Below are 20,122 nucleotides of genomic sequence, written 5' to 3' on the forward strand. Positions count from 1 at the left end.
ATGCACATAGTTTACTTTGTATGCACATAGTACTTTATATGGACATAGTTTACTTTATATGCACATAGTTTACTTTACATGCACATAATTTACTTTGTATGCACATAATTTACTTTGTATGCACATAGTCTACTTCATATGCACATAGTTTACTTTGTATGCACATAGTTTACTTTGTATGCACATAGTTTACTTTGTATGCACATAGTTAACTTTATATGCACATAGTCTACTTCATATGCACATAGTTTACTTTGTATGCACATAGTTAACTTTATATGCACATAGTACTTTATATGGGTTACACGCCATTATTCCGACAGCCCATTAGTCCGACAGCCCATTGGTCCGACAACCCATTAGTTCGACAACCCAATAGTCCCGACAACCCATTGCTCCGACAGCCCAATACTCCGACAACTCATGGCTCCGACAGCCCAATACTCCGACAACCCATAAGTCCGACACTTTTCAAGTCAAATATCAGGGTATCAGGGTAAAATAAAATTTGTCTGTCTGTATATTATTACGTTTATGTAATAACAGATTTTAAGAAATAACTACGTATATATTACATAAGACTAAGATAGTTTCGAATACTTTCTATATACTCAATTCGAAATCTGTATATATACAGAATAGAACAGAAAAGAATATTTCATTTTTCAAATTACAGGGTATTAAGAGCATACATATAAATCAAGACCAACCAGTGATGGTGCGAGCTACTGACGATACCCCGCTTAAATATTTCGGTAAATAGCCGAAAGTTGTTGATTTGTGAATCTGAAAAGCACCAGACAGTATAACGGACTTATATAAACATTGAAACCAAATTTCAGAAATCATTGTTTTGTAGTTTCTGAGAAAAATATGACGAGAATTTTCAACTTGGCTATCATTTGAGTTATAAATCTGAAAACGCATCACACGATATAGCCGACTTCAATAAACCCTGAAATCGGAGCCTAAACAAAATAGGAAAAAAGAAAAAAACTTACACATTGATATCAAACAACATTCAGTATCAATAGATATAGGAAGATGTGGTGTGAGTGCCAATGAGACAACTCTCCATTCAAATAACAATTTACAAAAGTAAACCAATATAGGTCAATGTTTACCCATACACACAAGACAGATGCATAGTCGGAATAATGGGTTGTCGGAGTAATGGGTTGTCGGAATAATGGGCTGTCGGAATATTGGGTTGTCGGAGTAATGGGCTGTCGGAATAATGGTTGTCGGACTAATGGGATGTCACCCTTTATATGCACATAGTTTACTTTATATGTACATAGACTAGTTTTCATATATATATATAATTTGATTAAATAACAGCCCAACAATCTGCCAATGTGAAAATTTCAAACAAATCTATGACTTGCATGAACTATTTCTTTAATGACAAAGAAACTTTCAAACATTTTTTTTCAAGCCCTCCCTTTAAAAGTCATATGGTAGCTCCTTAACTGAGAAAGAAAGAAAAGAAACAAATATTATTTCCAAACTTCGTGTGGCAGCCCATATAAGGAATGATCATTATATTATAGCCAATCGATAGAACGCAATTCAAATGAAGACCATAAAAGGGATTATACTCAAAACGAGACTTAAAAAGCAGTCTATAAAAAGAATTTGATTGCAGAGAGCAATTTATAGGTCGGGACATTTTATGTTTGGATAAGCTTTAGACTGCTTAAAATAAATTTACATTTTTACCTGATGTACACGTCCTCTATTTATAAAGATTATTTGTCAATATATAAGAGACTTAAAATCACGGGCCTTTAAAAAAAATCGATAAAAAAATATTAAAAATTCACAATATTACATCTTCATAATATGTGGTCACTTTTGAGGTTGTAACAACACTATTTACTTATTGTAGCGTATTCTTAACACGTTTATTTAATCGAGTTATATGTGTTCTTCAGTGACATATCCTGCAAAACACTGTCGCTAATATATAACAATAACATCTAGCGCTCAATAAGCTTTTGATTTTATGGGTATATAATAAATAGGTCCATACAATCAATATCTATTTTATTTCGATTCTGCATTATTGAAATTCCGGTATGTTTTAAAGAAATTTTTACCTTAGTTTAATAATGTCATTGTTTTTCCAACCTTTCTATATACGGTTACAAGAGGGTTGCTGCTCACAAGGAAGCTATTAAACCAAGAGTTCCAAATGGTGAAGTTGAAATCATCCCTTCGTAAATTTTACGGACGCCATCACGAGTTGGTTGACCGTTATGGAATAACCGTTTCACAAATGATATCGGATATGTTCATAACGTCGTAACTACAATCCCCTTCTCTTTCATGAATGTGACCTACCGAATTAGACTATGTACCGGATTTGTTATAACATGAGCAACACGACGGGTGCCACATGTGGAGCAGGATCTGCTTACCCTTCCGGAGCACATGAGATCACCCCTAGTTTTTGGTGGGGTTCGTGTTGCTTATTCTTTGGTTATCTATGTTGTGTCATGTGTACTATTTTTTGTCTGTTTGTCTTTTTCATTTTTAGCCATGGCGTAGTCAGTTTCTTATCGATTTATGAGTTTGACTGTCCCTCTGGTATCTTTCGTCCCTTTTTTACAAAAGTATTATTATGGTCACATCAGTGATTTGTTTCCTATGAGTGTAAAATAACAGATTTTTATGATGCTGTGATACTTCATGTCCAGTGGCAACTATTTGAAATATATTTAGTACGAAGTCGTTCAAAAAATATTTATTTGAGAAGTAAATCGAAAAATTCATTAAAAATTATTTTTCATATGAAAAGGAAAATAAAAGTTGATTAATTGTATTTACAATGATTTTATTAAAATAGGGCGATTCTTAGGCTCAAGATATTTCATGGGTTCGTCTGGCAATCCTAAGGATCGAGATTCGTCTTTAACGGCAACGATTGATTCGTGATCAAGATATTTCATCAATGGCATCGATTGGTTCATCCGGCGATTTTCAGTCGATTGCATGCACTGGAGACTTATAATATTCAACATTGGCGTAAATGGTAAGTATATTTGTCGACGTATTTTGCAATATAAGACGGTTCATCCACTTTGAAGACTGTGCGAAGACGCACCATGTGAAGCCATACCTATATACTTCGTCCAATTATACAACACTGGTCCCACTGTGTTTTTATCTATCGTGTTGCGTTTTATACTTCTGGTGTGCAACTTCAATATGTTTTGGCTATTTTTCTGGTAACAGCGATATTTTCGACAGTCAATTTTATAATTTACTTTGCATCTTTGCTTAATCTTTCATAGATCATTGAATAAGTATAATGCTGAAAAGATTCTTGAATTAGATTCCCTCCCAAAGACCAACTAATATGGACTAATCTGTGTGGACAAGATGCATGATTAAACTGTGTTCTAGAAAGCTATCATTATGCTTTGTAAAAAATCTAGCCATGTTGTCTGGTTCTCGTGACAATATTTTGCCAATGTACGATTCAGTAGTTCTATTGCTGCATTCCTTTCGTGGTGATAGGATTACGTATTAAGCCTGATAATCTGGAAAAATTTGCAGATTACATTTACGAGTCCGAAGTAATTTAAAAGTTTCCCCCCAAATCTGTATAAATATGGACCAAATCGGCATACACTTTCGTTGAAACATCTCTAGCGGTTTTCACGATTCATGCATGTTTAATGGCAACTCTTTTTGAGGACGGACAGGCCACAAACAAAGTCTGGTTGAAACCGCTCGCTGATTGGAAAAATTGCAAGACATGCTGGTATCCGCATTCGTCTTATCCTGTTGACATGCGTGAATGCATGTCTTAACATATAAACCCTTTAGGAAACTACATGTAGTATATTCTCGTAAAGTAATAATTCAATCGGATGTTGTCGATTGTTAGATTGCCAAATCGTAAGTGCATTTCAGCGCTATAAAAAAAATATGTCGTTTGTAAAGATTTCGCCGGGAACATTTGTTGTTTGGTATACCATCTCATATTATTGTTCTTTTCCTTCTGGATAATAAGGATCAAATGACACAATGGTTGGATTCATGGACTATTACATTTTTTCAGCTTTCTTTTTGTCATGAGGTATCGTGTTTTGTTTAGTGCAAATCGTTTATCATATGCAAATAGAACAACTTCACCACATAATGTTGTATGACTAGAACGCGCACATTTTCAAGCGCATGCGTATAACCGTTAAACCCAGGCAACATGTGAAAACCAGGAGCAAATGCACAGAACTAGTTTAACAGTAAATTGGAAATTAGCATACTGAGTATTTAATTGATAAAACATCTTGGACTACCGTAGTGTGAATCTAGATCACTCAGAGAGGAAAACATTTGGATTTGTACCCTTGAAAAACAACCATTCGCAATAATCTGAATCTGAATTCGGCATTCCCTGACGTTCAACATTAACGTCACAAAACACTGCTGGGACTAAGGACAATATTTCAAGAGTACTTTGAAGTATGATATATAAACATATTTTTTTTTCTCTCGAAAAAGCCGGATAAAGGAGAGAGTGCTCACAGAGTCAATAGCTTGATGGTGTATTTCTAATCCTGAAATGTTGACTGTTTGTGTTGATTATGTTGAAATACATCATCGACAAATTCAGCAAAAGTAAATAATATAAAATTCTTATTTTCTTAGCACGATTTTTCATTTGATATCACCTCATATAAAGTAAACTGCTTCGCTGAGCGCAGCCTGATACGACCACAGAGGTCGAACCCTGAACAGTTGGGGTAAATTTGGACGCAATATTCAAGCTGTCCGAATTTCGATTGTGATCATATTTTTTTTTTACATAATATAGGTTTCTGACACTAAAAAATATGGTCAAAGATCTTACAATTCTATTGCGCAATACTGTGCAATTGAAGGTTTCTTTTTGAAACTTTTCAAAAAGTTGAAATTTGAAAAATTTTGGAAAAAATATGAACCTCTGAAAAAAATTGACCCCCCCCCCCCCCAAATTTTTGAATCTCTCCTTGGAGCAATTACCTCCAAACTCAATTCAAGCCTTTGTAGTATGGAACCTTGTAGTACAATTTCAAAGAGTTCCATTCACTAAAACAAAAGTAATTGTCTGGAAACTATAAAAATGCTTGTTTTTGGCCCTTTTTTTCCTGCATGTTTGGGGCAATTACGCCCAAACTCAATCCCAGACTTCCCTTTGTGAAATGTAACCTTGTGATACAATGTCAAAGAGTTCCATACACTCACACACAAGCAATTGTCCAGAAACTACACAAATGCTTGTTTTTGGCCCCTTTTTGGCCCTTAATTCCTAAACTGTTGGCACCATAACCCCCAAAATAAATCCCAACCTTCTACATTTGGTATTAAACTTTGTGGTATGATTTCAGAGCAATCAAAATACTTATACACAAGTTATTACCCTGAAACTAGAAAAATGCTTTTTTTGGGCCCCTAATTTCTAAACGGTTAGGACCATCACCCCTAAAATCAATACCAACCTTCCTTTTGTGGTATTGAACCTTCTTAAAAAATTTCATAGAGATTAATTCACTTAAACTCAAGTTATTGTCCGGAAACAAAATGTGTCTTCGGATGATGCAGACGACCACGACGACATCATACCATTATTGGATCCCAAAAATTTGTTTGCGGTCGTATAAAAAAAACCAGTGACGCCACCCAAATTCGAAATTGATCTGTGTTTTGTGGTTATAAGCTTTGTATATAAGTTTCACAACGTTTAATTGAGGAGAATCGAAACGAAAAATTCAGTATTTTTTCATTTGTAAAGGGGCATAACTATAGAGCTGTTGTAGTGAGGCTTTCATGATGTTTGTTAGTAAGAAATACATCACCGAAGAATCACGATGACAATCACACCCGGTATTATAACAGAGCAGAAATAGGAAATGGGAAATGTTCGAACTTTATTTCGGCTGGATGAAAAACAATGGAAAGCGTTCTATCTTTATTTCGGCTGGATGAAAAAACAATGGGAAGCGTTCGAACTTTATTTCGGCTAGACGAAAAAACAATTCAATTTACAGAAGAATTTTTTTAATAATAAAAGAAAAACTAAATGAATGATATCCTAAACAAATTATAAATAAGGTGGTAAAATATCTTACAACTTAAAGATCATAAATAACATCGTATAAAAATTATCAAAACATGTAGATGTGGTTTTTAAATAAATATTGCAGATGATTGCAGATTCAAGAATATCATTTAATATCCATATATTGTCTTTATTATACGTTCCATGCATCTGGGAATGATTCTGATGACTGAACACTAGCACGGCCATTTTTATCTATTATTTCTCCTGTGTTACCGTTTAAGATGATCAAAGTTGGAATACCACTCACTCCAAACTTACTACTGCAGGTAGCCTGTAATAACAAGATGAAGATGGAATAAAATTTCTATGGACAAGTTGCAACATTTTAGCACTTTCAAATATGTTTCCATTATTGAAAGGAGTATGTTACTTGCGTTACAAAAAGAGGCAATTGTTCAAAAGTTCTTGTTGTTTCATTTAGAGGACCTTTCTCAATGCCATTGCACTACAATTTATTTTACAAACGATCTATTTTGATGCATGTTGATAATATGGTGATGTTGGCAGATTTTAAATAGTTTTGTTCAAATTTACTCCTAACCTTTTCAGACTTCGTTTGAATTAGAACTTGACATTTGAGCCTAGGCTCCGTGTTGAAGGCCGTACCTTCACCTATAATGGTTTACTTTTATAAAGTGTGACTCGGATGGAGAGTTGTTTCATTTGCACTCATACCACATGTTCTTATATCTATACAATTGTATATAGAATAAATCTTGTTGAAGACTGTTTGTCTGTTGGCTGTTTGTGTCGTTGTTTGCTGTCTGATTGACGTTTATCAAACATCTCATTTTATCTATTCATATTACTGCGGTTTATCGTAGCAACAAACCAAATGTAAAAGTGTTTCAAAATAAGATGCAATTGCTAGTATTTTTTTTTTTGCTAACTGGCCCTTCGTCTTGTCACTCCTGATAATCTTAAAGTTTAAACGCAACAAACCTTCAAATCTCTTTTTTCGAAATCCATTGCTAGCCATGGCATTTCTTTAAAATAGTCATTAAAACTAGCTTCATCACGATCAGAACTTATGAACACAATCTCAAAGTTGTTGGCGCCAGCTTTTTTCCAGTCTTCGTACTTCTTTGCCAGAACTGGTGTGAATCCACGACATGGTGGACACCAATGGGCGGAAAAGTACAAACCTGTAAACATACACAAATATACTTTTAAAACATATTAAGTACCATGCAATTTGACACTCAGGGTTCATTGCCAAAAAAAAGGTTTGACGAACGAAATTGACAAGGTGAATGCAAACTAGCCTGGATTTGTGGTGTACTAATTCAGATTTTGTAAGACAATTTTTGTTTAAAAAATAAAATAAACAAGAATGTGTCCAAAGTACATGGATGCCCCATCCGCAGTATCATTTTCTATGTTTAGTGGACCGTGAAAATGGGGTAAAATGTCTAATTTGGCATTAAAATTAGAAAGATCGTGGCATAGGGAACATTTGTACTAAGTTTCATGTTGATTGGACTTCGACTTTATCAAAACTACCTAGACCAAAAACTTTAACCTGAAGCGGGACAGACGAACGGACGGACGGAGGGACGGACGAACAGACCAGAACATAATGTCCATAAATGGGGCATAAAAATAGAACAATTTTCAATTTTAAGAATCAAATTACAGTTCTAAAACTAGAACGTTTGATTTATAGGATGCACATGAACATATTATCGAAATATATTTAAGAAATTAGATCTTTCCTTCAATATGTATACATTTGTTTAATGTTTAAATGATCTAAAATATAAAGTTATGGGTTGCTGTCGTTCACAGTGGGTTATCTGCGCTATAAAGCCTTAAATCAGAACACATTGTACAACGGTAAAAAATCTGATTGAAGTTACATTGATTAAAGGGCTATGTTCATATAACAGTCCCCTCCCGGCTTCGACCCCCTAAACAATATTAAAATAAACCAAACCTAACGCAAAATTAAAACTCTGCCTGGACTGACAGTGTCTGTTATGATTTCTGTTTTTGTAACCAACATATAAACTATTTAAACTTGGATTTCCCAATACTTGAGATAATACATACACATATATTTACGCACGTATAAACACAATCAGTTAACCTTGAATTGTCTGTAGTACTTGATCTATATATTGATATTGTTTACATGTGTTTATATTGGAGATTTGTAAATTGTGTATTTTACTTAAACAATTAAATCTCAACACTATTTCATATATTATTTCATCTATTACATAAATGTGTACTAGAAACTTTGTTCAAATCATTGATTTTAAGACATAAATTACTGATAAAATCCTTGTTAAAATTTATAATTGGTTCGATAAAAATGTATCTATCAAACAGAGAAAAATCAATTGGGGATTTACCCGATTAATGAATCAACGAATAAAAATAACGGTATATATATATGGAAAGAAAACTGTTTCCCATTTGACAAATTCTGCCGAAGTTGTATACATATTTTGTCTTTTTGTAATAAAAACGAAACCAATATTATACGTATACGGTACTGAGTTTTTGCCTTATGTAGGAAAATATCTTAAAATCTTTGAACCATGAAATTGTAATAATAATAAGTCAAAGCTTGTTAAGATTGAACGGGAAGATCAAAATAACATCGTTAAAAAACTTACCGACAACCTTGCCTTCTCCGGTAAAAGAACTGGTATCTACAGCTCCATCTTTTCCCTTCACTTTATCACCAATTAATTCTACAATGGCAGACATATTAAGTTATTTCACAACAACTTCGTGGTCAAGCTATATCAACTCTGGATAATATACTGACTTGACGTATGGATTAAATATAGGTAATTATAAATGTAGAAACTCTCAGGTATAAACACGTTTCTAGATCATGGAAAGTTTTTACATGTATAGGTGTTAATAAATAGGTTTGGGAATGGGGAATTAAATAATGCATGTACAATATTTGTTTAAGAACACTATAATAAATATAAACGATCCATTGATTTGAATGTGATTTTCTATGTGTTTACCGCGAGTAGGATAACTGTAAACACCCCCTAAAACGCTTGACGTTTTCCTCACAAAAATTCTTACGAAAAAAGTGATCGTACTAAGTTAAACTGATATAGTCCTCATTAAAGAGTGTTTTTCTCATAAGATTTTTTGTGAATAAGTCGCTGCAAGGAATTTTATATATTAATAAATTGCTTCTCCGAGCGCAGCTGGATACGACCGCAGAGGTCCAACACTGAACAGTTGTGGCAAAAATGGACAGAATATTCGCACTTGATACAGGTCTGAATTTGGATTGTAATTAAATATTTGACAGAAAAATAGGTTTCTGACACAAAATATTTGTAGTCAAAGAACTTGAATTGGTTATGTGATTTGAATTTAAATTCATGTTTTTGCTTTTGTGTTGCGAATCGACCCCCCTTTTATTTGCCAATTATTTTTTTTTGGTTTAAACTAGAAAAATACTTTCTTGGGCCCTTTTTTGGTCCCTCATTCCTAAACTATTGGACCGTAACCCCCAAAATCAATCCCAACCTTCCTTTTGTGGTAATAAACTTTGTGTTTAAATTTCATAGATTGAGACACGATGTGATACCAATATACGACCGCAAAATTTTTTGCGGTCGTATAAAAAAGATCCAATTTACTCCCTCTAATCCGGCAATTTTTAATACAACCACCAGGGTTCGACGACTTACAGAAAAGAGCGACGATTTACAGAAAAGAACCGAAAAGGATCGAAAAGGACCAAAAAGAACCGAAAAGGACCGAAAGGAACCGAAAAGGATATCGATTTTGTTTTTGTAATCGAAGGAAATAAGCAAATTGCAAATCATTGAAAACCTTATACTGTGAAAAGACTAATTTTAACTATGTATGTGAAAAATTACAGGTAAGGTCGGATGCCTATCTTATAGAATAGAAAAATAGAAAAGATTTTTTTTATTCACCAAATAAGGGCTTATATATTATAGGAGGGCATATAGCATACAAACAATAACATATGCAATACACAGACAATAGATATGTAATATGAGTAATAAAAAATAATACTGCAGGAAACACACAACAAAATAATAACAATAAACTATAATTCAATTAATACTAGTGTTGACATTGACTCATGTGCTCCATGTTTATTAGTGTATTTTACCTATAAAAAGAAAAACAAGAAGTATAAGTAGTTAGTACTGAGAAATATATATACACATATAAATACATTGAATTACACACAGTTTGTTTTTTTAAATCAATTTACTGCACGCGTTGCCGTTTTATCGTAGTTGTCCTATCAGCCAGTTTCCTTTTCCTCTGACCTTTCTTCTTTCCTTTCGACCTAGCTTCATTGACCACTCGTCTGCCATCTGTTGACTTAACCAATTTGGTCTTCATACGGTATCGGCGGAACCTGGCAAAATATTTGTACCTTTCCATTAAAGTTGTGTTTGTCCAAACGTGCCTGTCAATCTTAAAATGTTCGTGTGTGCTCGCAAGCGTATAAGGTCCTCTCCCTATCACTGCTCTCCGTAAATCTTTATAATTAGCCTTTACCATGTCTGTCATCTTTATCTCAAAGTCAACTAATGACTGAGGCTTCCAATCAACAGCTATCTTAAGAACATGATTGTAAGATTCACTATTGTTGTTAGTCCACTCTCTTTCAATTCTTCCCTCATTTTGCGGCTCATATATTTTCCCTTTAAGTACTGGCTTCAAAACCGTTGAAAAGTAGCCTTTCAATGATGGAAATTTCTCCTTACAGAATTCTTCGACTTCTTCACACTTTTCTTCAAAAACGGCACTATCGTCTGCATTAGATATAATATCATTTCTTCCAAAAATGCGTTGCTCGATATCTAATCTGTCCTTTCTATGCATCCCAACTCCATTTTTCATCTTTTTTGAAAGGTTTAGTTTCAAATGCCGGGTACATAATACATGAGTTGCCTCTGGAAAATAATATCTTCTTTTATTCCTATGTAGCCCTTTGTTTTATACGAATTTAGAAATTGAAACAAACAAGAATCTCGTAAAGTTTGGCAAGTTTTACATGTAGCAGTACTTGAAATTTTCGTCCAATATTTTTATAATTCTATTTTCTAAATATTTACCTTAACAAGGACTGTTGGCAGTCAAAACTTTCTTGATCAAAACAGCAAAATTTGCAGTAAAATTTTAGTCCTCTCGTTGCCCATTGTTTTGTTAATTCTGATGACATGACCATAAACCATGGGCGTATGACGTTTGCGTCGATTTAAAAAATTCTGATCTTCCATTTTCGCCGATTTGATTCCTTCTATATATGCTCAAATTTCTGGGCAGCTGCACCCGTTGAAAACTTTAAGAGGACGAATAACAATGAATCGTTTCATTCGCATTACAATGAACCCATTCTATTCGCACGACCATATCATATTTGTCTTTATGTATGTAGTGGATATAAGAAGATGTGGTACGGTATGAGTGCCAAGGAGACAACTCTCCATCCAAATCACAATCTGTAAAGGTAAACCATTATAGGTCAAAGTACGGTCTTCAACACGGAGCCTTGGCTCACACCGAACAGCAAGCTATAAAGAGCAAATAACAAGGTCTCCTATAGAATTTCTGTGAAACCAGTCAGCTCTAGTATCATCTGAGCTAAAGAAGCACTTTTCTTCCCTGGCTAAGTGGTAGGCATAAATCCCGAATCCCAATGACATTATACCACTATGTCTCTCACAACATATCCGGGCCAGATATATATCCTTAGTCTCTAATTCAAACTTTTAAAATCCATAACAGTTCAAGCTTTAATAGTTATTTAACAGTTCTGGTTTTTTAAAAATAAATAAATGGGGAATATGTCCATGGAACGCAGATGATGCCGCATGCATATAACGTTATGAATTGACATAAACTCAAGAAATGTAAAAGTGGCGCTATTCAAATTTGTACTTGATCTGGATTTTGTGGTAAGAAGCATTCTGTATACGTTTCATAACAATTAATTGAGGAAAACTTCAGTCAAAGTTATAAAGAGAAAGGAAATGAAAAATCCAGCGAGTTGAGGCAAACCTAAGTTAGAGAACGGAAACGAAAAATTCAGCAATTTTTCCATTTGTAAAGGGACATAACTCTAGAACAGTCAAAGTAACGCCACCAAAATTCAAACTTGATCTGTGTTTTGGGCTAATTTGCATTCTGTATAAGTTTCATAACTATTAGTCCCCGAGGGTATCACCAGCCCAGTAACTTCGGTACTGGCATGAAAATACGGATTTTTTTGTGTTTTTAAAATTTGCTGTTACAAAATGATAGAAATTATAATAAATTAAGGAATGTATCTCCCTCATGCAAAGCTCTGATTCCTTTCACAGATTTGGCTATACTTTTTGAACCTTTTGGATTATAGCTCTTCATCTTTTATATAAGCTTTGTATTTCAAATATTTTGGCCACGAGCATCACTGAAGAGACATGTATTGTCGAAATGCGCATCTGGTGCAAGAACATTGATACCGTTAATTTTATTACTATCACTGGGTCGATGCCTCTGCTGGTGGACTATTAGTCCCCGAGGGTATCACCAGCCCAGTAGCCAGTACTTCGGTACTGGCATGAAAATACGGATTTTTTTGTGTTATTAAAATTTGCTGTTACAAAATGATAGAAATTATTATAAATTAAGGAATGTATCTCCCTCATGCAAAGCTCTGATTTCTTTCAAGGATTTGGCTATACTTTTTGGACCTTTTGGATTATAGCTCTTCATCTTTTATATAAGCTTTGGATTTCAAATATTTTGGCCACGAGCTTCACTGAAGAGACATGTTATGTCGAAATGCGCATCTGGTGCAAGAAAATTGATACCGTTAATTTTATTAGTTGAGGCAACAGAAACAAATTTTGGTACGTACATACGTACAGACGGACAAGAGTACCTAAACAATCTATAATGTGTGTTTCATAACATGCAACGTAAGCAGATAAATATCTTACCCTTCGCCAAGGGTAATATTTAAATAATTCTGTAGAATAAATAAAGCGTATACACAAAAAAAACCAACCATTATATATAGTGGTATGATCATATTTCATGTAAGTCGATCCTTAGGCACATAACCATTGAAATTGTAAATATCTAAAAAAAAAAATCGATATGACGTCACGATCGTGGTTTGTAACTGTCGACGATATGTATGATTGGTCTTTGGTTTTTGTCTGTCTCGTAGACACATCTGTGAATGATTTAATAAAAAATCATGGAAATTTCGGAAGCTCCAGAAACCCGAACGGTTGTTTGTGTCGTTCAAGGTTACGGGACTTCTTCACACCATAATGCACCTATATTCAATCAAAGTATGAGTTAAGCAGTTAGTTCACAACAAAAAATTGCAAAAAATAATTGATTAGGTGCAATATTTCCAAAACCGGAAAACTGATTTTTCTGAAAGTTTTAGAGAGAATAAATCTTTATGTGCTTACCATTTTTGCAATTCTCACTTTATCCTAGCTCCACAGTATTGAGGATAACGGGTAAACTTCGTGACAGGTGAGCTTAAAAGTATGCTCGGCAAAATTTTAACCACGTTGACCGATCTTACCTTTGATATTAACCGGATCTGTATTCCACGTTTTAGGAAACTCATCACTTTCTCCTACGTCTTCTGAAGCGTCCTCGCTGATGACAGTACCAGTTTTTCCACATACAATTGATAATGTAGGTATACCCTGCACTTCAAACGTTTCAGACAACTTGTTCTAATAAAATAAGATGTGATGAAATAACATACAATAGGGTTAATGAACAATGACTGCCATATATGCAGTAAAATTCGTGTATTTATTTATATCACACATGCATGGTTATAAAATTATGAATACAACATCGACCGGTTTTTCTTTTTGTTGAAGACCGCTCGGTGACCAATAGTTGTTTAATTTTGTGTCATTTTGGTCTTTTGTGGAGAGTGGTATCATTGGCAACCATACCACGTCATCGTATTTTATTATTATTATTAAAATGACTTTTCAATAAATTATGTCAGAAAAGCACCGATAATAGGAAATAGTTAGATAATAGTACGAAATCGACTTCAGTACGCATGGCATCGGTTCAGGGACACTCAAAACCCAAAGTTTGAAAAACGGTAATTATAAAACACCAATGTTCAATTTAAGGATCTCAAATATTATATAAGGTTTTCATAAAATATAATTATATTGTCCAATTTTATGCAATAACAGTCGGATTATTAGCCTCCAGATAAACTTAGTAAATATAATAGCGATAATTGCTTCATTTGTAGTTGTGAAAGATACATGTCATCTTTTGCACTTTTAACTTTCATCAGATGAAGTTGTGAATTTACTGAAATCTATAAATACTGTCAGTTTGCAATTGAATATTTCTTCCTTTTGTTTAATACAGTGATATTGTGCGTGCTATTGTTCAATAATGTGCTACTGCGCAATACTGTGCGGTTAAAGATTTCTTGCTATTATGCAAAACTGTTGTGTTTTTCGCTATAGCGCAATTGAAGATGCGCGAACACATTCCATGTCACAGTCAAGGCGAGTAACGCTTACTGCAAAATTACCGAAACTGTTCAAGAAAGGAAAAAAAATAAAAACAAAGTAAATGATTACCCTTCGTTCTTCGTCGTCATATGGAACTGTTAACCAAGGCATTTCTTTGTAATAATCGTCAAAACTCGACTGGTCCCTGTCGGAACTAACAAAGATGATTTCAAATGGATGACCAGCTTTCTTCCATGTCTCATATTTCTTGGCCAAATGTGGTGTAAAGGCACGGCAAGGTGGACACCAATGTGCAGAAAAATAAACACCTGCAATATACAACTTTACATGACAGTAAAGTAATGAGCTAGCATAAAGTAAACACACATTTAAACTAACAATGAAAACGAAGTATAGTCCGTATGCATATATCGATGGTAAATAAATCAAATATATATTAGTACATATTGGGGCTGCGTCTGCCCCCCTTTTGTTAGATGTTCGAATATGTCGGATATCATGACTATTTTTTTGGTGTCAATCCTTAGGAAAAAATATTGGATTTCATTTTCTAGTTTTATTAGATAAAACGAAATTGGTGCTAAAACGGAATTCTTGACATTTTTGTGAAATCGAAAAAAAAATTCTCAGAAAAACGGATTCACATTTGAAAAGAGGGCGGTAAAAAGACTATTTATGAAAACGATCATATTCATTATTATCATATGGGAACATAATGTCATTCCTCAGTGGTCACTCAGGTACACATGCAAGAAGATAGCGAAATAAACCTTTTCGCTTGGAAAAAAAACCCAGAGATTTTTCGCACGTTATTTTATTAACTAATTTATATCAGTCTTACCTATAAGTTTCTTTTCACCACATAGATCTTTTACAGCAACATCTCCATTCTTGCCTTTGACTTTCTCACCAAACAGGTCAATTATTTTCTCCATAGTTGATTGTATCTAGATGTCTGTGTAGTATAAACTTAAATTGGCCGAATCTTTAAGGATTTATACGTTAAAATGTCCACTCACTAATCTATTTTTAGGTCTTAGTATGAACTTCTAGAATGTATTCAGTATTGGTCGAATCGTTTATGATTAAGAATACACTGACCACTAACTTACTAGTCTATTTTTAGGTCTTATTTTAACCTGTAAATCAATGTGTAAATGTATAAATGTTAAAAATAGACTTAGATCTATGAATCGTCTACACGTATGACGTATTTTGTGTAATGGTATTAATAGCATTGCCGGTAATGCTTGTGACTAATCGACTATTCTGTTTTTTTTAAAGTTCGCTTTTGAAATTGAAAAAAAATTAATAAACTGGTTGCAGTTGAACAAAGGAATGTTTTGAATATTGAATATCGGACGAAAAACTAAATAATTGTTGTGAAAAGCAAAATGCTTGCTGTCTATTAAAAAGCAATACGTGAACCCGAAACTGCTGAATTGTCACAAAACAAATACTGCTTATTGAAATTAATATTTATGCATGCACGTGGTTTTATTTCTCTCTCGCAAGAAATGGTCCGTGAAAAGCATACGAACTGAAACTGATTGAATACAAAGTTGAGTCATCACTTCATCACATTAATATTAAAGTTAGTTTAATTCGGAATTCAACCAACCTACCTCAGGTGTTTTGAGGTAGGTAGTTTGAAACCGGAGCTGACTGCCTGCTGTTGGATAGTTCTTGCTCTATTGTCTCTGGTGCATTGCATTTCTTTGATTAAGCGATGTCGTGACATTGGCCCATGTCCGTCCTTTTTTAATATATCCAGTATATGGCTTAAATAGTCAGGCGAGAAACACGATATATAATGACTTGGCTTGGTATACAAAGTAAACGCGTTTAAATTAAAATTAGAATTAGACTGTGTCGCTCACCTTGGTCTTAGTGCATATTTCAAACAAATAACACACATTATAGCCACTAATAGAGTGAATGACAAAATTCTCTGTTTTGGTGATAGTGACTTGTTTGTAAGTCTTATTTTATTGAACATGCTTGCTGTTTACAATTATCTCCATCTATAATGAACTTGGTCCAGTAGTTTCAGAGGAAAAGATTTTTGTAAACATTTAAAAAAAAATACAAACGTTGTGAAAAATTTACTTTAATGAACAATATCGTTAGAAGGGATTAATCGACAATTTTGATCATGTTGACTAATTTGTAGAAGAGGGACGAAATATACCAGAGGGAGAGTCAAACTCATAGATTGCTGAAAATATACTGACATTGCCATGGCTAAAAATAAAAAGACAAACAGACAAAACTGCAAAATTTCCTTAAAATTACCAATTGAGGGTAAGAACCTAACAAGGGGTTGCTTGATGCGTCTGAAAATTTCAGGGCAGATATATCTTGACTTGATGAACAATTTTACTACTCTCATATTTGCTCTAAATGTTTCGGTTTCAGAGATACTAGAACACACCCGCGAAATCGCGGGCATTTAGAGCTTGGTTTAAAGTATGTAAAATGTAAAATGTTGTAGGATAAATTTTTGTAAAAGATTTTATGTCTGGAGAAAAGGTATCAAAAGCCCTATCCCTTTTTTCCAAAGTCAGTTATATATTATAGTAGTATAATCATAGTATACATGTAGATAAACGCAAAAATAATCGACCTCTCTCCGAGTACTTATGAAAATCATGTGCAAGTTTAAAACCGGAAGTCTTATCTATGACTCAAAAGTCGGTCTGTTGACGGAAACAATATCCCAACGCCTTTTTCCCCCAAATAACTCAATCTGAATAATCATAAGAATGGATTACAAATGCGACTATGTATGGTACCTATAGGACACAGAGGCATGATGATTAATTTATTGTGGAAGGAAGAGAAGCGACACACAAAATGAGGTCCTCTCGTTTAATAGTATAGAAGATTAGCCAACAACTGCATTTTACCCCCATGTTATATTTTTTTCAAGATAATTCTTTTTGTAAATAATAGATAAAGTCACAGCTTTACATAGTTCTTAAGTTTTCTTACGTAAAGAATAATTAATCCTTTAGTCATTTCAATTACGGCGCTATTTAGCTTTAGCTCAAACGACAGATTTTTGTTGTAATCTTTTGTTACCTTAATTTACTGAACAATTTTGCTTGTTTACAATTTAAATCAATCTTGGTTGATGGACAGTGTCATCGGATACTTGTTTTAAACTAGAATGAAATTCAAAACAGTGTGGCTGTGGCCATTGATTGACACATTAAATTCATCCGTTGACTGGGACAATTTAGGTGAACGTTTGTATGTAACGACCACTGCTCACTATGTACCTTTTAAAGACATTTAAACTATGGGGTCACCAAAGGTTCTCAACACCTTAATAAAGTAATTCGAAAAATTAATCAGAAATAACACGATGTTTTGATTTATATCAATTATATAAATCAAAACATAAAGGTTATTCCTGGTTAATTTTCGAATTATTTTATAATTAAAGGCGTTGAGAAACCTTGGTGACCCCACAGTTTAAATGTCTATCGTAGGTACGTCGTGAACAGTGGTCGTTACAGACAAACGTTCACATAAATTGTCCCAGTCAATGGATGAATTTAATGTGTCAATCAATGGCTACAGTCACACTGTTTTGAATTTCATTCTAGATACACAAAGGATGATTTAGGCCAAGTTGATTTTATTTGGCCCAGTAGTTTCAGAGAAGATTTTTGTAAAAGTTAACGAACGAGAACGAAGACGACGGACGACGACAACGATGGACGCCACGAGATAAGGTGACCTAAAAAACTTGGTTAAAAAATCCTAGCCATAATTATCTTGTTACAAGTCTGAAATCCTCTTCAAATATTGTTGCCTTGAATAGTAATTTACTGATGCACATTATCGCTGTTAACGGGAAAATTTGTATTGCAGTTACCATTCTTTATCCATGTGATCGACTTATTGTCTGGCATAATCAGTCAGCGACTTAATCCAATTGTATATCAAAAAATGTTTTTCTAATAGGTTTACCCACGGCATGACTTTACTCTATAGGTATTCTATCTACTTTAACTTTTCACTGTGAGCGCTGTATTTTAGTATAATTTTGCTAGTCCCAGTCTCAAATTTAGTGGAAACTGACCCCTGTCAGTTCTTTAAAAAAACAGGGGTAATATAATTAATGTGTTTATGACTCGGGTAGTAACACATTAACTTGTTTTACAATATTTATAATCCTAGATACCCGATGTGTACAAATTGGTACTAGTCTACCGTCTTAAAGGTTCGTCTCTATACGTAAGGTGTTTTCAATTGAAATCTATAAATTCTCAACAACGTCACATTGGGTCAGAATTTGGTATCAAAATCAGATACCTAGTTTGTAAGGTCTTAAGATGCCACGCTTTATGCATGGGTTTGAAGGTGAGTTGCTGTCCCTATCCGACATAACCTAATTTGACAGTGACAGTCCACAGTGCCCAGCCCTTCTTTCAGCATGCCCCTGGAGATTCTTTTTTTTAGTGTTATAGTAAAGAAACAGTGTTCAAATTGTAATACAAATTTCAAACTTATTTCCATCCCTACATGAACCCCTGATTGTAGAAAAAGTGATCCATGATGAATTTGACATTGCACAATATATATATAGATTTGATCTTGAATATAGCTTTAATCTTAGACTCACGATTTTTTTTATTAGTTGTTCGTCGCTTTAAACTAGCTGTCAGTAACTGCGAGTACTCTCAGATCTGTACCTAGTGTCTTTTTGTTATTGGGATTTACAAGTACTCGGCCACGTCCACTCTGTGCAGTATTTCTATGTGTATCCATCTGATGAGTTAAGCATTTTTTTAACTGATTTTTATAGTTCGTTCTTATGTTGTACTGTTACATCACTGCCCCAGGTTAGGAGAGGGTTGGGATCCCGCTAACATGTTGAGACACGGCAAATTCTTTATGTATGTGCCTGTCCCAAGTCAGAAACCTGTAATTCAGTGGCTGTCGATTGTTGATGTGTTACATATTTGTTTTTCGTTCATGTTTTGTACATAAATTATGCCGTTACTTTTCTCGTCTGTTGTCATGATTTTGGGACCTTTTATTATAGCTGACTATGCGGTATGGGCTTTACTCATTGTTTAAGGCCGTACAGTGACCTATAGTTGTTGATTTCAGTGTCATTTGGTCTCTTGTGGAGAGCTGTCTCATTGGCATTCATATAATATCTTCTTTTTTTATATGTGGTAGTATATTTAGGAAATAAACGCATCAGTTTGTTGTAGTCTCGTATACATGCCTGAACTATTTGCTACTGTACGTAAAGCGAAAGAAAATAAATCAAGATTTTTAGAAATTCGTTAGTCATCTGAGAACCTTAACTGCCCAATAGTTTGTCTTGTTTCATTGCTAACTTCTGATTATAATATATATAGTATTCTGTACTTTGATAATCTTATTTTTAGACTGTCAAACAAAACAAAAATCGTTTAGACTTGATGCACAACTGATATAACATAATTCGGACGCTCACATGTAATTTTTTTTTTTGTTTGTGTTC

The 20,122-nt window shown here is 34.0% G+C and overlaps 1 protein-coding gene across 1 annotated transcript; it reads right to left on the minus strand.

Annotated features, from left to right (window-relative positions):
- Positions 1–6,034: 6,034 nt before the first annotated feature.
- LOC139524524 (nucleoredoxin-like) lies at positions 6,035–15,789 on the minus strand. The gene is made up of 6 exons (XM_071319353.1): positions 15,455–15,789; positions 14,722–14,921; positions 13,677–13,833; positions 8,740–8,817; positions 7,058–7,260; positions 6,035–6,386 (listed from the first exon to the last, which is right to left on the minus strand). The coding sequence occupies exons 1-6, from the start codon at positions 15,546–15,548 to the stop codon at positions 6,246–6,248; spliced, it is 873 nt and encodes a 290-aa protein (XP_071175454.1). The 5' UTR covers positions 15,549–15,789; the 3' UTR covers positions 6,035–6,245.
- Between the last annotated feature and the right edge of the window lie 4,333 nt (positions 15,790–20,122).

Source organism: Mytilus edulis, chromosome 5 (genome assembly GCF_963676685.1).
Source record: "Mytilus edulis chromosome 5, xbMytEdul2.2, whole genome shotgun sequence".
Lineage (NCBI taxonomy): Eukaryota > Metazoa > Mollusca > Bivalvia > Mytilida > Mytilidae > Mytilus > Mytilus edulis.

What these genes read in the sequence shown, in the direction of transcription:
- LOC139524524 (XM_071319353.1), bottom strand. Translation starts at nt 15,548, where the DNA reads ATGGAGAAAATAATTGACCTGTTTGGTGAGAAAGTCAAAGGCAAGAAT. An exon ending in AGATCCGGTTAATATCAAAG is followed by an intron (nt 8,818 to 13,676) that starts GTAAGATCGGTC and finishes CTGCCATTGTAG; the next exon opens with AATTAATTGGTGATAAAGTG. An exon ending in TCGAAAAAAGAGATTTGAAG is followed by an intron (nt 6,387 to 7,057) that starts GTTTGTTGCGTT and finishes TTGTTATTACAG; the next exon opens with GCTACCTGCAGTAGTAAGTT.